Source organism: Ornithodoros turicata, chromosome 1, assembly GCF_037126465.1.
Source record: "Ornithodoros turicata isolate Travis chromosome 1, ASM3712646v1, whole genome shotgun sequence".
NCBI lineage: Eukaryota > Metazoa > Arthropoda > Arachnida > Ixodida > Argasidae > Ornithodoros > Ornithodoros turicata.
In genome coordinates, this window is record NC_088201.1 from 13,688,318 (window position 1) to 13,706,676 (window position 18,359).

The 18,359-nt window shown below is 42.4% G+C and overlaps 1 protein-coding gene across 6 annotated transcripts in view; it reads right to left on the reverse strand.

The window, feature by feature from the left end:
- The window catches only part of LOC135377519 (nucleolysin TIAR-like), a 231,867-nt gene extending 214,295 nt beyond the window's left edge, over nucleotides 1-17,572 (reverse strand). For 5 of the 6 annotated variants that reach the window (XM_064609993.1, XM_064609996.1, XM_064609992.1 and 2 more), the window contains exons 1-3: nucleotides 17,510-17,572; nucleotides 17,403-17,434; nucleotides 17,189-17,285 (exon numbers count right to left, since the gene is read on the reverse strand). In XM_064609993.1, the coding sequence (XP_064466063.1) occupies nucleotides 17,189-17,285; nucleotides 17,403-17,434; nucleotides 17,510-17,521 (141 nt within the window). In that variant the 5' untranslated portion in view covers nucleotides 17,522-17,572. Of the gene's footprint in view, nucleotides 1-1,325; nucleotides 1,393-17,188; nucleotides 17,286-17,402; nucleotides 17,435-17,509 lie in introns of those variants that run through there. The other variant, XM_064609995.1, reaches the window with a different exon arrangement.
- Nucleotides 17,573-18,359: the final 787 nt, after the last annotated feature.

Consider the following 18,359-nt stretch of genomic DNA (forward strand, 5'->3'; position numbering starts at 1 on the left):
GATAGTCGTGACGTTGCCCGCCCGAGCTTGGAAAACTAGGCAGGCAGTTCAATCGTCACCACCATCACCACCACCACCGTGCCAAGTTGGTGCCTGAGTCTGCGCCGAGTTACGTCTTCTGTGTTTTCCTATTTCAAGTATGACACAGAACGCGGGGTTTGTACCGGAAACGTTAAGCACCCAAATTCTGCAAGAAACGAAAATAGAAACTGAAACGAAAATAAGTTCGTTACCTTTACCGGAAACCGCTACCGAAAAGAAACGGTAACGGAAACGAAAAATTGAATGTCCTAGGTACCGAAGACAGAAACGGAAACATTATTTTCGGTAAGCAACCTTGATTGGATCACACCCTGAACTTTCGTCCAGGCCTTCACGGTTAGCAGGGTCATCACAGACAGTAGATGCACATTCTCCAGACTCCCATCATTTTGCCCGGAAGGTGAGAGACGGAGCTGGTTGCAACGAAATTCCAACAGCAGCTAGCACAATGCTGCTTTAAGAATCTACAAGGTGTCTGCTAGGTATAAACAGGGGCTTGACCACGCAAAGCCAGATTTCTGCCTCCTGAATCGATTTTGGTGTGTTTAGGGACGAGCCAGATTTCTGCCCTACCTATCTATCAACCTTACAGTTCTAGTGCATCAAAAAATAAACAATGCAGCTGGCTGGGCCTTGTGAACGGTACGTGCTCACGCTTGCGTTCGAAGCAGATCCTACTGTAGAGCCGTACAACAGTAAGTTCTTGAATCGAGTCTGAACGCAAAACAAAGGAATTTCTCGATTTATGCGTAGGGTAAGTGAAGTCAGATGCAACGTTGAGAAAAGTTTTTCCATCGATAACTCCGAAATGATTAAGTAACAGTCGATCTCACCCAGACAATGATTAAATCTAGCACGCAGATCCTACAGGTACAAAATCGAGCCCTCCAGTTCAATGCATAGCGCTCGCAATGAAACGCTTTTCCGGCCAGTTCTGCCAAACCCATGATCACGTGCAATTCCAATTCTGAACAAAGCTAGTTAGAAAGAACGCGATCAACATGTGTACCCTCTTTAAGTGACAGACAGCAAAAAAAGAAAAAAACGAAAAGCTGTCGTAAAGTTTCAGCGCGTAAACAACCTGTCTCATCTCAAAACCTGTATACATAGTACAAGAAGACCTTCTAACGCTAGTTATATGCAGGGCTCCGTTTTTACGGCATTCATTACTTGGCAAACTGCGTAGGATATTTACCGGAACCTACCATGAATGGGGAAGTCCCAAAGCCTCCCGGTAAAATAATTTTAGAAGGGGAAAGAAATGGTAGAATTCTGCTACTTACGGGATGCATCACGAACGTTCTCAAAGAATACATGGCTCACAGCGTATACGTGCAATGAGCAGGACAGAAGCTAGCCCTCACCGTTCATACGCGCCGAAATTAATTGCCATATAAAATTGGGTACACTGTTATCACTGTCGTTTATTCACGTGATGTCACCCGCAGGGGAGCGCCACATTCGCCGGCGTTGCCATGATGTGCATAGCCAGAAAGGGGGGGGGGGGGGTCCTCACTTTCAGTAGACTCAACAGTACAACCGAAGCTCCTCGAGAAAGCAACAAGCTCTCATTATTACGATAATTAATTATTAACCATTAATTAATTAATTAATCATTATGTAATTATTTTACGAGAAGCAAAAAACTAAACGACGCATGGCCAGGCCAGGGCTTTCGTGCACTCGATGGAACGACGCTGGAAAGGTAATTAAGCCCTCATGAGACGCAACACTCTACCTGAAGCCCAGTACCCAATGGGGAATGGGGGGGATTCCAGAAACCGCGTAAATTCTCAGACCCCAGATAATACAAATGGGAATCGGCAGATAAATGTGATTTTTCTGCTTGCTGCAAAAAGTAATTAACCAGCAGACACCGCATTGCGCTTAATGAGCGGGCGTGCACACGCATCTGTCCTTCCTTCCTGTGACCCATGCGTTTCCGCAATTGGAAATGCACTGGCTCCGCTCAGGCTTGCGATCAAACTACCGCCTGGCAATTACAAACTAAGTGACATTTTTTTACTCTCTCTCTCTCTCTCTCTCTCTCTCTCTCTCTTATGCCACGCTCTCTGCACTGTGGCTACATAAGAAAAGTCAGCCTTCAAATAGTAAAAAAAAAGTCGACACAGCTTAGGTTAGCTCATTACTAGGATAATTAGGACAGCCGCCGTATGATTTCTGCACTGTATGAGGCACAGGAATTATAGCACCGACTACCCCACATAAAGGTATCTCGCATAAGTATCTATGTACACTTGAATAGAAAAAAGTGGCTTATCGCTGGTGCCTGAAAGGATCACCTGAAGAAGATGCCTGAAGGAAATAAAGCACGTTTTTAGCTCCTGCAACGCAAATTTTACACAAATTTCGTTGGAACTCTACAATAGTAGCAGCCCCTTCAAACAAGGTTATACATACTGATAAGAATGTTACATAACTTTTCATCCAATTGTGTAGAAGGAAAAGCAACACAGCCAGTAAGACACTAGTTCCAATTTCAAAGATCGCACAGACACAATTTTAAATTTTTCACCTGTAAAAAACAAAAAAAAAGAAATGCTAGGAAATATAACATACATACAATCATAGCACAGATTTAAAAAAAAAAGTGATTGACTTTTTGGAAAAATTAGCACATATTTTAGATACTTTGGGTGGTAACTCCAAAGAGCCCATCACCACTCCAGAGCTTCATGCCCACACAAATTAAAAGTAATTTAAGTACTAATCATGCAGTAACCACTTTTCAGGTGACTCGGCAACAAACACTGCTTTGTGTGTGCGTGTGTGTGCGTGTGTGACAGACAACTGGCATGGATAACAATGACGCCTATCCAGATACCATGTGGTGTAATTATTCATCCCCTGGAAAGGTAAATGAGAAAATTTAAGAAACTGAGATGCCCCAGAAGCACGAATGCTCACGGTACTGAATTTCCCCAGTTTCCGTCATTAACCCGTCCAACTGGTCTAGACAAGTTCTAAACCTCCATCAAAGACTTCGCACTCAGCTCCTGCAAATAATGAGACCGACCCTTTCTAGAATACACTCCTATTGTGTGCCACAAAGCACTAAAGCATGTGCAACATCTGTGCAGAAAGGGCTCCATGATATCAGTGGGGAGAATACATCCTTGAATTCAACATAGCTGACAACTGGTCATAATTCAGTGGCAGAAGCCCACGAAATTTCATAAGCACTATTATTCTTGTAAAATTAATTTTCTACAGCATGCTTCAAACAGCACTGTAATGGCAGACACGGAAATGCATCACACTTGAACAATTTAACTACTGCAACACCACCTAGGAATGGCATAACGGAGATTGTAAAAAAAATCGATTTGTGGCAGAGATGTCAGCCACACCTTGCAGCATGCCAGTGCCCACGAGCGTTTCTTGAAAATGTTGGAAAATCGAGTGAGTCCTCGCCAGGTAAAACCACAAGGTGTTATTCAAGGTGGAGTTGTCCAACCTAAAGCATGAAAGTCTGCCTCGCAGTCTCGTAATGGCTAATGTGATGTTCAAGAACAAATTGAGCTAACAGTTAACGTGTCTCATGTATTGAGCAGATTACTATGCCGGAGACTTCTCACAGTTTGAAATGAGGTCCAGATTTTGGCCAGTGATGCATGCTTGGAAAAGTGGGTTACCCGGAGCAGGTATCTGTGTGGCAAAATGTTGCTGCGGAACTACAGAAGAGTCAATGTTAGATTCCCCATGCTGGGCACGACTCTCTTTAATTACTGTTCATTAATCTTTGGCAAACGATATTGACGTAAGATGTCCGCCATATCATGTATGTGGTTAAATGGGCAATAAACAGGTACACAAGGTGCATTTTTTTTAAATGCACTGCGATACATTGCCGGCAGTGAACGTTTTCCAAAAAATTCCGCCACCAAAAAGTAAATAATGGCTCCAAGCCGACCAAATATTCATTGCACTCTTTCACGCTCATGCCATGCTCTCGCGACAGTAGCCACACGTCATTTTGACATCACACACCATCAACCATTCAAAATGCCGGCCGCCCATACATTGATTTTGTTGTAATATCGAGAAGCGAGGTAAATTCTAAACATCTTTCCACTTGTCAAACCCAAGATAACCAGTTCAAACCGTACCAAAAGCCCGCAATGCTCCATTTCATGTTTTCAGTGTTGTATTGCTCCGCTAGGTCACCGCATGTTCCCTTGCGAGCCGCAGCTTGTCTCAACGGGGCCAGTCATTGGCTAGGAGAGCGAAATCTCCCCCATCTCCAGCGCCTGGAATGCAGTGTTGCTATACGTTGGAACATGGTGACGTGACTCCGTTCCAAGGTTGAAGGAGAGACTCACACGAATTATGTTTGTCGAATGGCATTGTTTTGCGGTAGATACGCTCACTAGAAGTAAATTAATTACCTATTTGGATATCGCGAGTCACGTTGTTTCACAGAGCATAATAACTGGAGAATGTTCGTCGAGCTGTTTAGTGCCCCTTTAAGACTATTTGGCTACGAACTGACCCATTCAAGTTGTATAATGGAGTACAAATCCTTGTCAGTTTCAGCATTCAATGAGGTGCATTCGTAGTAGAGATGACAAGAAGCAAGTATTGACCTGCTCTGCCTAAATATCTTGGCCCAAATGCAACGTCTGGTTGTGGGTGCTCCATGAGAACGCACCAGAAAAGAGCAAGGTACTTGCTGTAAACATTTGGGCTGAAATCCGTGTGCATGCTATGATCCACACCTGTGATGTACGCATTCTTCTTTCACAGAGAAGAAGCAAATACTCCGTAAGAACCTTATGGCCATCATATTTTGGACGGAACTTGTCTGAAGGCTGTTCAAACCAAACGTAGTTTCGTGTCAAATGTTTGCAGGACAATCAAAAATGAGCTGAATGTCACTTTAAATGCTAACACATGGAAAATGTGATAGCTGATATAGCGGGCACAAACAATGCCTGTTCCAGATGGAATATTACACCAACAAACATCTGTATCCAAATATTGCGAAAAGCATGCCACTTACTTCGCAGTGCATGGTTCTCGACGTGCTTTCAAGGGGAGGAAAAAGCACTTGCTCAGCACTTTATGGGAGTCCAACAGCAGATGTTGAGCTCTTTGGACTTTTACTGCCGTTACCAGCATAACAATGACTTCTTGCTGTACTGTCCACTGGCAGTGCGACTGCCAGTTCTAAATATTCTAAAATATTCATTGTTCTATACTGTGTAACTGGTTTAATTCACAGGCTCAACAGTTCGAAAATTTGTGAGGAGCCAAGATCAGGCTATCAGTCGCGGAACCTTAAATCCGCGGTGCATCGATCCTGCATCAGGCGTCTTAGCCGCCCTCCACCTTGGACTTCCAGGAAGAAGTTAACAAAAGGTGTCCAGGCTTGCCTATCATGGAATGTATCACAACTGGGTAATAACCTGCTGGTTTCTTCCTCCTTTTGAGCCCTTCTGACTGAGAGGGCTGCAATTAGGGGCACGGAGCAGGTACGATTGGCACTCTATAGCGATGTGCCAACTTTTGCAAAGGCCAATCCGCGTGGCAGCATGCTTAAACCCCTACACGCTTGCTAGATTATCCAGGCTTATACAAGGAACTGGAATCACAGGACGCAGATATCCGCGCGGGAGTCGTGAAGGCTGGACTACTGTCCCCACTTGCAGCGGAGAAGAACTGAACACTTTGTGAGGCAATGCAGTGTTATAGCGTAAGAAACCGTGTACATAAGTTGCCTCACGTCCTGCGCGAAATTTCTTACACGTTTCATTCACGTATTTTTTTCTGTCATTGGTTTGAACATTTCGCGGAACTTTAAATTCGCGAAGAAAAGAGCTCTTTACTACTTATACAGATTCTAAAATATATACTGCTGTTCTAAACAGCATTAGGTATCGTACTACGGTGGTATCCAAGCTTATGTTCTAGACCAGTCCGCCTCCTTACATGAGCTCGAACGTAACTTACAAGATAACCAATGGACCTTTTTCACAACTTCTTATGTGCATGCGCTGCGGCACCGATGACCTTGGGCGAACCAAACATAGTTACGTCTGTGTTACCTCCAACAGATGGTGTTGGATGGGGCCGACAGGAGTGGGGAGACACCACACGAACTCGTCGGCTCCACTCCGAGACCGGAACTTGGCCCGTTGTGCTACACACGTGGGTTTGTTCTGTGCCGCGCCCAGGGTGGTTCGCTGGAAAGCCACTAGGATATGACGCAAAGGTGAAAAAGGTCCACTGGCATGGCCAGCAGCTGCAGTCCTGCTGTGGCCAACTTGGAACAGCAGTGATGGCCAGTAGTTAACTACATGTAGTTGGACTACTAGTTGAACTACCTGATGGTAGTGAAAAAGTAGTTATCAACTACTTGCAGAAATGTAGTGTGAAACTAGTAGTTTAACTACTATTTCGAGTAGTTAACTACAGTAGTTTTGGTTACTGCAGGCACCAACTACTTCCGATTTTGCCGCAAGCTTTACGGCACGATTGTGCTTCCGACTTTTACCTTGAGCTGCTTGTTTGATGAGAACGGAGGTGCAGAGCAATTGTGCCGTGCATGTGTACTAAATCTTCACTTTTATCACTGCTTGTGATTCATATTTAGGTGTCCAAGAACACTGTAGAATGAGATTGGTGTTGATGGACAATGTCAAGTAGTTAGAGATGTAGTTAAAATACATTGCAGTAGTTAAAGAAGCAGTTTTAACTACCTGCCCTGAAAAGCAGTTGAACTACTAGTTAAACTACTGCATCACGAAGTAGTTAATGGCCATCACTGTGGAGCAGCACATTATACGAGCTCCAAAGAAGAGCCATGAGCTTCCCACCCATTCCAACGACTTACGAGACAGCATATCACGCTGCTCTGACATCTGCGACGGGCTTGCAGTCTTACACTCATTAAACCGTCCTTATCTTGATTAACGAAATTCCTCAAATATCTTTGATTATAGTCAGCTGCAAAATGGTGTCTTCAGCCGAAGCCGCAGGCGAGCGGCAGAATGCGGCAAGCCTAAGATGGAGGCTAACACAAATGCAAGCAAAATTCAGTGAAAGGCTCTGATGAAAATGGTTATTTATGTACAAACAGCTGGCCCTACACAGCAAAGCCCACGGTTCACTTCAATTGGTCTGAGACGTCTTGCTTCATACTTTTGAAGTGCGTACGTAGGTCAGATAATTAATTTGTCACACTGGGAAAGGGATCACAGTTATCTTTTTGCTCATACAAAGTCTGAAATACGACCTGAGTGAAGCACAGCACTAACCGTATCGCAACTTCGTAATGATAACCTTTCATGAGACGCCAATTCATCGATACACGAATATGATGTGATCACGGTCCAGGGAAGTGCACATGTGGTGTGGGAGCTATGTTATGCAGGGTGTCCCAGAAAACGTGTCATGCAATCATTATGTAAAAAACCACGCCACCTAGAATCACGCGGCCAACGGCATCTGTTCTTACTAGGTTTTTACCACGTTCTAACGTGAATGTCATGTAACTAAAGTTTTATTATGTCACTTTTTACGAACTGAACATGGAAATTTGCCAAGTAAAGGTCGCTTTTTTACACCACCAATGTGATGCGCGTGCCGAATTTACTCAAGTTCATGATAATTGACACGGATATTACGGAGCTATCACATCGGAAAAAATAGCCGAACATCATGTGTATCGCAGCACCTAGAAATATACTATGCTATCCTAAATCAAATATGTGATACTGTCTCCCTATGGGAGATGAAACGTCTGATTAAATTTGTTATTTTTTTCATGTTAAGTCTCTCTTTCCCTTCTTGCATCCAAGATATTATAGAAATTGTGGTATATCAAAAAGCTACGCAAATTGCAAAACTTAAGCAACAAGGAGGTCATATGCAAACAGAGTTCTGAGACAAGGACTGTTAGCCACTAGTCATAAGACAAGCCGCTCCAGTCCTATCAATTAATTCTCTAAACTCCTTGTAACCTCAACCTCAAGGAGCACGGTGAATATGAGTACTGGTTCAATCCCATGCCATGAGGTGAGGCGGCCACAATATCGGGAAGTTGCATCGAGACACAAGTATGTCCAGAGAATTAGGTTCCTACGGAAATAAATCAATACGGCAACTCTTCTCCGGAAACTAATATGCGGATAGATGGGAAAAGGTGTATGTGTCAATAAGAATATCGCAATATTGTACCGATGCTTGTTACAGGTTGATCTTTTTCACCCACGTATCTCTCACATTCATTACGAATAGAGAGAAAACAATCGCACTTACTTTATGAAGTCAACAGCACATGTATGGCTCCCAAAAGGATGAACTGTACTTTCATAGCTGGAATTCCGTATTAACAATACGGTGCGGACTAGAAGTGATCGATATTACTGGTGATGCAAAAGCAATACCTGAGGCTATACTCCAATTTTGAAAAGCAAACTTGCACACATGTCCTCAAGTTAGCAAAAGGCCAATGACCTGTTTTACTGCTCTAATCTAGGGGACCAATAAACGTGAAAAGCCTATTTAAAAATGTACTAACTGCAATCTCTTCCTTTGTTCTTATCTTGGTTGTACTACCTGAATTAACTAACTGCCATTTTTTGTGGAATCAAGAAAACCTGTGTATGATTTGTAACACCGCACAGCTATTGTTGTGGTATCCCATTTCACACAGTATTGAACTTCGAATTAATTGTTTTAAACTGAACTTGATCTAATTTAATCCTTATGCATAGATAGTTTTACCACTGGAAAATGAAACCAATTGCTTAATTCATGGCTTCTCATACCTATCTGTCTATACAATCAAACTTGCACCCTAATAAAAGAAATGGGGGGCAAACGTTAACCCACGAGTCCTCGATTCTGATGCCTAGAGTGGCTTCCTCACGTCATACAACAAAAACTGTTGCCAAACTACCATGAACTTGTGCATTTTTTAAAATAAAAATTAAGTATAGGTAGGCAAAAATGGGGAAGTACTTTATCTGCAATGTCTACCTTACTCTTGCTGTAAAGCTCCAAAAGAAGAGCAGTTTGAAGAAAATATAACAGAAACCTCTAAATTATCTAAAAGTTATTAGTTAATTATGTTTAAGAAGAAGCATATGGGTATGTTTTCTCCTGAAAGTGAACTATTATTTGTTTTTCACGAAACAAAGATATCAAATTTTGCTTCGAAACACTTTCCAGTAGAAGTGTTATTTTTCCTGGCCTTTCAAACTCTTTTTTGAGAACGGATTCGAAAGATTTGAAATTCTTAAGATTTGTGGATTCGCAGAGCCCTCCTTGGATTCGGATTCAAAAAATGCTGGATTCGTCCCATTTCTAGTTTTTATGGTCCCTGGATTTCTGTATGTGGATCTCCAGGTCCTGGACTGGATTAGGATTTTTATGCAACTGTCCCTACCATATCGTTTGTTACCATTATTATCACCATTAATTTGTTTTTCTCTTTTCTTTTTTTCTTATTCGTCCATGGTAACTATTGTGTTGCGGTCGAGAGTACCCCAGTCCAGTTTTCTGGGAAGGCTGTCTCGAACTTTTTCTTTTCACTTTTAAACCAATGTTTTGATGGAGATCAAAAGAAGAAAAAAGTGAGACAGATCTGTAATATTCTGTGTACTCTCACATATAGGAAGAATCCTTATGATTTTGCAGGAGTTTGAATGCGACTTGATCAGAGGTGTATCAATGGTGTGGCAAGTGGGGACGCTTGTGCTGAGCGCCACTTGAGCGGGGGCGCACTTCCATACTGGGAAGAATTGAAATTAAAAGAGTGAGGCTGTCGCTGACACTGAGAACGTGAGAGGGGGAGGTTGAGGTTGCACTTTATAAGATCGAACCTAGAGAAACGGACTCCAGCCTTCATACAAGGGATTGAACACGACGACATTGGATTTGTGAAGCTGAAAGCAATTCAGTTTCAGGTGCACCAATTCAATTGCAGTTTTCATTGCCACCTGCGAAATATGACTCAAGTTAAAACTAAATCTTTCACATTTGAGGGTCTTCATGGGTCAAAGCAGACTCTGTAATAGTACTTTCTTGACTGTAGAAACAGATCTCTGATCATGCCACTGACAAATTTGCTAGTGAAAGCAAGGCAGACTAAGTTGCAATTTCCTTGTAGCGCCTTCATTCATCTTTAGCGATGTTTAGAATTGTTTTAAGTGACTTACATTGTTCATTATATTATTTACAAGCTTGACTCTATTTGTTATTTCATGATACGATCACATTATCTTACAAATGAGCGCCACACACTGTGACAGGAGCGCCATTCTCCCCGCGTACGCCACTGGCACTTCATGGATGTTCTCGGCTATCGGCTGTGTGGTGAGTTGTGTAAGCAGCTAACATGTTTGTCATGCATCGTGGACAATGCAGTTGTTTCACTTTTGGATTGCAATTAATATTTTTTGTGGACGGGATGCCAGCAAACGTAGGGCTATAACATACTGTTTTTTTACTTTTGCTGGGGTTCGAAACAAACATGCTGGGGTTGGAACCCTACTCCAGACGTAGTCTGCGCAGCGGGATGTGAAGAATTCCTCAGCAGGAGCGACAGAAGCAACTCATTCATACGGTTGGGGTCACGTGAAAATGGCGCCAATAGTAGGCCAAACAAGTATGTTGTCATACAAAGTGCCCCATGTCGTAACACTGATGTCGTGCATACATATCTAAGTGTGGCAATTTAAACCAGTGCTGGATTCCAATGGCTTATTATGCCTTATTAAATATATATATATATATATGACTTATTAAATTACATCACTCAAGTTGGTTAAAACTGAAGCTGTGAATCAGCAAATTAGAAAACCCGCGGCATCAAAAATCTACAAATTGACGCTTTAAGAGTGAAACTATCCCCTTAAAATGTTCCGCGATTGTTGCAGTAGACCACGCGTACATTATGCATATACAGGGCGTCCGAGTTAACATGCACCGTGGTATTAAAAAAAAAAGGTGTGTCATAAGCGAATGAAAACTGCAGAATGTTGTGAGGAGTCTCGTGCTCTAATTGCCTGTATTCTTCGTGGTGGGTGACGGATTAATTAAGTAGGTGAAAATAATTGGCCAACTTTTTAATTATTCATCTTAGGGCCGAGATGCAAATTGGAAAGTGGTAGAGCGTGTCGAGAAACACCTGTCCTGGTAAGAAAGAACGTGCGTCAAAATCCGAAAGTGTACCACGTGACACGGGGGCACATGCCTCGATTTCAGAACTCTCGAGCGTACAGAAGAACCACATCAGTTATCTGCCAAGAAGCGACCTTCAGGTGAGCTCTGACCTGAAGGTCTCTCCTCGGCAGATAAATGGATGAAGTAGCTCGGTACACTTGAGTGCTCCGAAATCATGTGGTACACTTTCGGACTCTGCGCATGTTCTTTCTTACCAGGAAAACAACTCCATGAAAGGGCCGATAGCAACCTTGATTTAGAATCCCAGCCTACCAAAGTGGTCTCCATGAGCCATCGCAAAGACGTTTGGAGTGCACAAACTTCGAAAATAACTATACTTAATTATATGTAGGGAGTGACTTTTTCGGGTTAAATGCCTTTCTCAGATTCGGGGGGCTAAAAATCGGGCGCTATTTTTAAATCTGTAATTTGTGGGATTACCTGTAATGGGATCGTGACCTTCCAGCGGTAATCCCTGAAGGCATCGACAGCGTTGACACACATGGGTGTATTGCTAAGAACGTAAGTGACCCGTTCTTACATGAGTTACACGTGGCGACCTTTGTTCGTCTTCAGTGGAAACGTCACTTGAGGATTTCATAGTGACTAGAATTCGGGGAGAAATCAGGTTTAACCCGGATTAGGTCGGAGGTCGGAGGTCAGTTGGGGGGGGGGGAATAACCGGGCGGAATCGGGTTTAACCCGAAAAAGTCACTCCCTATTTATATTCAGCATGGGACCTAGGAGCGTACAGGACGCAGATGGCACAACCACTGTTTTTGTCTTGTTTTGATGCCCTAGAACTTTGAAGATGGCGCACCGTTCAGGTAGAAATTCAATTTAACCTAAACCATCCAAAAAATGAACTCCAGTTCCAAGGTCGATATTAAGCGGCATCTGGGTTTACCCAAATGTGTCAGGCCCTATCAGTGAGGTATGCACTGCATAGAACAGCAGGGTCAGTGTGTTTGCGTGAGTGATAATGATATCTTCGCATCCAAAGATATCCTTCAAATAAGGAATATTGTATATCAAGTCTCCATTCCCTCTTGGCTTTTATTGCTTCAGTCTGTTAACAATGGTGTCTCATAGACAGTGATGTACACAGCTGGCACTCAGCTGTACTTACTGATGACTCCTTAGTGATTTAGTTATAAATTGTGTAGCTTCATATAATAAATTGTTCTTTCCAAAAATGAGCACTGAATGCTTAAAAAAACAATGCTGTCACAATGCACAATACTGATGTCCAGCATCACAGAGCTGCTTAAAATTTCAACTATGGATCTTTCATATAACAATCTCTAGCTGCAGCTCCGGCATTGTTTAGTGTGAACTGGGTCGCTATGAAATATTTGCTTAAGTTTACCATCTTTATGTTATCAGATTTAAGTGAACACATGAAGAACTTGATTCTAAATACCATAGCAATGGGACGATTACAATACTACTGAAACTATCATAACATTGTGTTGCTGAGTGTACTAAAAGTTTGCTCCAAAATATATATCTGCAACACACAAGCTGCACAACCTACAGTCCAAGATGTATTGCTTTCATCACAAGCAATCTCTACCAAGTAAGGCCCTGCAACAATCAAACTCCGTTGGAGGGCAGGGGAGCAAAAATGCTCACACACAAAAGTGTCCAACTGAAAAAGCCATCAAAACCTGCCTGATTTATATCTGACAGCCATGCAAAGCTGAGCCCAAAGAGCAACAAACAGCAGACAGGAAATCAAGGGAGGAGGAGCATAACAGGCAGTTTACGGAACCACAATAGTGTAGAGCAAGCATCTGAGGCCATGTAGAGACACAAAATGTCAGTCATACGATTTCTGAACTCAAAATGGTCTGGCACACTGAAGGAAGGTGCGCGGAGTCACAAAAGCAAGGAAAGAGGAAGCAATGCCGCTCAGACTCCGAAGAAAATTGCTCAGCTGCAACGAACACAGCTTTGCGCAAAACTTCCGAAACAGCATGTTTTGTTAGGCAACACAGGAAGGATCCTTCTTAACCTCCAGGCAATTATAGGTGTAACTTACAGAAGCTTCCATTCGTAACGAAACATTAAATACGTTAGCATTGTTAAACCATGGAATTGGCAGAATGGTATCCAGAAGAATGGATATTATACAAAACAGAGAAGAAATCACGACACCATAAAGTGATCCGTAACAGTAATTATGACTAGAAAATTCAGTAAACTATACTGCACAATGAAGCCTGAGAACTCCATTGCACATGCACCACTTTGCGTTTAGACAAATACTGTGCGTGAAGTAGTAACGTTCTACAACAGAATTATGTCATTTTAAGCAGAACAGGAATTAGAAATAATGAGAAGTTAAAAAACAGATGCACAAGCTGAGCCGATCACACTACTTGAGTAAAAGAGCATAAAATGCTTACGATTCCCAGTTACGGGTAGCCGCTGCTGAAATATTTCACAAATCATGTTTAAGTTCTATAAGATATACAAACGCACAATAGCTGCGATTATTAAACTAAACAGTGAGATTACCTCTACTACTATGTATTGTAATCCTAACAAGTTTGTAGCCCTGCAGGACATCAATCATGAAAAAGCAGAATGAAAAGAGATGTTCTATTCATTACAATTACGCGCTGCAGTAAGTACCATATCTGTAGGAAGGCTTGACCAAGAAATAAGTGACACCGTAATCCATGTACGTAACTACGTGAACTTAATGCGTGACAGCAACTGTGAAAATGCCAACCGAGGGTTATAGGATCCTCCTGTGCAGCTCACGCCTTTGACAAAAGCAGAGTAGTAGGCGTAGTTAAATGAAGAATGTGCAGACATGAGTACAAGCTAAGGTTAAGCATGCATAACAAAGAGATAGAAGGAAGCGCACCAAGCTTTCCAGACTGACAACAATGAACGCAGCTGAAGGGACATCACGTGTGTGTATGGTACAACCCAACCCAAAAGGGTGAAAATTCACATTAATACAGGTGTCAGTAAGACAAGACCCTGGGAGTATAGAAACTTGTTTCACAAGATTAGCTTCTCACAACACATGAGAACTGCACATACTTGCAAGCTGCACATAAGCAAGTGATGTTGTAGCAGATCTCCGCTGCACCTCACATTCAATGCACCATTCCAAAGATGCCAACATTATTTGCAAGAAGGCTTTGTTAGAATGCAAATGATGATCATGCTGATTCAAACAAAATTATAAACAAACACCTCTTGACAGGAAGCTGTAATGCTGCTACAGCCAAAAGTAGCCAGAAATGCTTGTGCACACAAGAAAAAAAGGAAACAAGACTTTAGTGGAAGTTGGAAATGTAAACACACAGGCAAACAGCCTCCAGAAATGTTTACATGGTGGACCATAAATGTGTCATCAATCATGACTGCATTCTGCACAACATTAGCAATTGATGGCATAGGAGAAAGCTGACAATGGCACAACCATTGCACCCTTGTGTGAAATTGTGCTCTTGCTCACTTCAGAGTGTACAAGTAGTCTTGCACTAGTGCAGCAATGTAAGAGGAATCGAAACATGCTCTCAAACCGATAATTTGAGACAGCTCTAAAAGCCAAACACTATTGCACGCTGTGAAAGAAAGTTCACTTGATTTCACGTGTCACACTTCGTTCGCCCGCAATTCCTGGATGTCATCGCATATCACAGGGCCTACTGAAGTAATGCCAGGGCACAGCCATTTTTAACACAGCAGTTATCACTGTCCTCCACATAAATCAGGAAGTGAAAACGAAGTCAAAAAAGCTGTTATGAAGTGTCCATCAACAGTGTTCACAAGGAGTTCACCAAAATACAACCTAGAGCAACACAGGCTGTGGAACATGTTTCAATCATGAACCAGTCTTGGAAAGCAGGGCCCATAAAACTGCTGACATTAAACTTGTTAACCTGTTAGAAGTGTTGCACTGTAATAATACTTGTAACCCTGGTCATATTCTAGGGATTTGCTAGCATTCTCTTTTGTTGTTATCCAGTTGTTGTTACAGACCCCATGCAAATATAAGCCTGACTTGATGAACACTGATGGCGATAGATTCTCAATTTGACATGATCGTAGACCTAGATACCTGACATCAGTGAATACACCTACAACTAACAATAATGTTCCTCCATAACGTAACGACGTGAAGATAGCTGAATGTATTGGCAGAATACCATACCACGGCTATATATATGATGTAAATACATATACACAGTAGAAGGCCATTCTATGAGCATGCAGAATGGTTAAAACAGGAAAATGACGTGATATTAGAGGAACTTTGTGTGTTCTAAGCAAAGAAGTGCAATCCATTTCTGCGGACTGCAAAAGCACAAGCAGGAGCCAAGCCAAATTTCTTGTTGCTTTGAACAAGAATCATAACAGATAAACTTGCCTTTGCTGAGAACCAGGTTATCATACTTTATAGTACAGGACTTAAGTTAATGAAGACAAAAACGAAGTTATCAACTTATGCAGAGCAGTGGAGTTAGAGAACAAAGGCTTAACCAACAGAGACTGAAGTGTGCAGCCGTGGACAATATGCTTTCATGGAGCATGCTATTGCATGGCTTTTCTGGAACACTAGCACCTTAGAAGTAAAGCTACAGGGAGGAAAGCATATTGCTCAAACATTACTCCTAGGAGATGATGCATGAGCCTTCAGAAAGCACCAGATGCTGCTCCTCAGATACTTAGCTTCTAAGTTCTGCAAAGTATGCATCTTTTAAGGCATGTTATCACCATTCTGTTATCAATGAGCATGCAACCAGTACTTTGTTGATAACAGGTGTTAAAACGCACATACTGGCAACAGAACTTGAGCAGAGCATCTGAGGAGCAGCAGGTGGTACTTGCCTTTGCATACACTGTACTTCCTGGAGATACTGTAGGAACAACCCATTTTCCTCACTGCAGCTCCACCACTAGGGTTATATTGTTCCAGAAATGCCACACGACCGCATTTTTAGAAAACTGCCCACGGCTGTACTCGGGTGATGACAGTCTGCTTGCACGGTGTGCTTTGCAATGCTCTGTTTAGCACTCCTTCGATCAACAGTCTCCTGCATTGACACAGAAGCACCACCTCATGCACGATGCAGCTCATGATTATATTCTGTGCTGACACAACATTGACTATACGAGTACGTCTCCAATTTTTAAACAGGGAATGTTTGAGAACAGTCCGTGTTTAAAAACTGTGTGCATAGAATTCAGTATTGAGTGCAAGACTGATACATTGCACATAAGCAGCTCTAGGAACACTACCTAAGACAGCCACCTGTTGTACTAAATTCAAGTTTCATTTGAGACGCAGAGCACAATGCATCACACTACTTACAGGCAACCGTAACAGCACACATCGGCTATTACAGCCGACGCTGCTGATAGCATGTAAGACGCGCACACTGCGTAAAACAGCAGTCACATTTTCTCGCACAGTAAAAGTAGAATGACAGAAAGGAGGTCGACAAACATCGAAAACGCGACGGTACTTTTTTCTTTCTTTTTTTTTTCCGCAACAACGAAGTTTAAATCATTCACTTCAAGAGTTGTCAAATCACAACCACATGCATGTCAAATACATGAAATGGTTCCCGTACACACAGCAATCTTAATTCTGACAGTTACACCACTTTTCATGTCGCAACTTTCAATTGCCAGAAATGTTCAGAGAAGAGTTAGGCTTAGAGTTTGCGTTCAGGATATCCGACCTATCAGTCAGTCAGTCAGTGGCACTGTAAACTTGTGGTGTCGTTGGTCACAGACACAGGCGGACACAACATTTGACGTAATACTCATGAGCAACCAACATGAGATGTAGCTGACGATTGCACGTTTTCGTTCACACAGCGTTAGACAGTCCACTCTCGGCGTTAGGGTTACCACAGCAGAGGGTAACAATAAAGCTCCCAATCGAGATTTTTACCCTAACAAAAGAATAATATCTCACCTCATGGATTATTTTGCAGCCTTTGACAGGTCCGATCTGCGCGAAAACAGCCAGGAGGAGTTCCTCCGTGACAGCGCTATCGAGGTTTCCAACGTACCTAAACGTTTTGAAAAGAAAGCGACACGTTGAATAACACATGGAGAGCCTAGGAAAGCCACCGCGTACCGGTAGCGAACTTCCTCGCTGAAAATGTGCAAAATCAATGTATACTCACAAAGTACGTGGTTGACTATCGTTACTTGGGTCCTATAAATAAAGATCATGCCATGATACACTTGTTTTCTTACAAAAACACATCGAAATTGGGCATTGCTACGATACCTTGTTTGCCATTATGGCGTCAGTACACTAAACCTACAACCAAAGCGCTTGCGCAGCGTGATGCATTCTGGGAAGCTATGAGCCGACTCGCGCCAAATTTTCCTTTGGCAGCACCGTGCTTCCTGTTCGCCAAAATGGTTCTGGTTTCAGTTTCCCCATCGATTTCGCTTTGCTGGAGCGTGGATAGTAGTTGGATGTATTTGCTGTATTATAATGTATGCCACATTGTTCAACCGATAATATTTCGTGGGAAAGGCATTTGAATGAACCTAAGTTGAGTTTGCAGATGGCTGAAACTACTTAAAAAGAAAAATGTAAAAACAACGTCAATTTCACGATCCGACGTTCTATATGGGGCGCTCGATCACGATCCAACGCCGGCTTTCTGTCAGACAACCAACAGTAATATTAGTTTGTTCTAATTATCCATGCGACATCAGAGTTGAAAAAATCCCGAAGACATTGCACCGAGCTTACTTTACAGACTCATTTTACATACACATGCTCGTATTATCCACTCACGTGGATAATAAACCCTGGCACACCAGGGTCATTCCATGGCAGGTGATCCAAACGGGGCGCTCGGCCATCACCAATATTTAAAAAAAAATTGTACAGGTAGAGGGCCTACGTAGAAGAATAGCTCTGCACGTCTCAGCTCAAAATGTGTTTTATTCAATGTTGGAATTGGAAAAAGAAAAATAAGGAGAGATTTGGTAATGTTTGGGAGTGCCTAACGGATGGCGTGTATTTCAAGTTTCCCCAATGTATTGGACATTACATTTCTTGCACATTCTTGCAAGAACAGGCATAATGGCGGAAGTATGTAAAATGTCAGAGGGAAACGAAC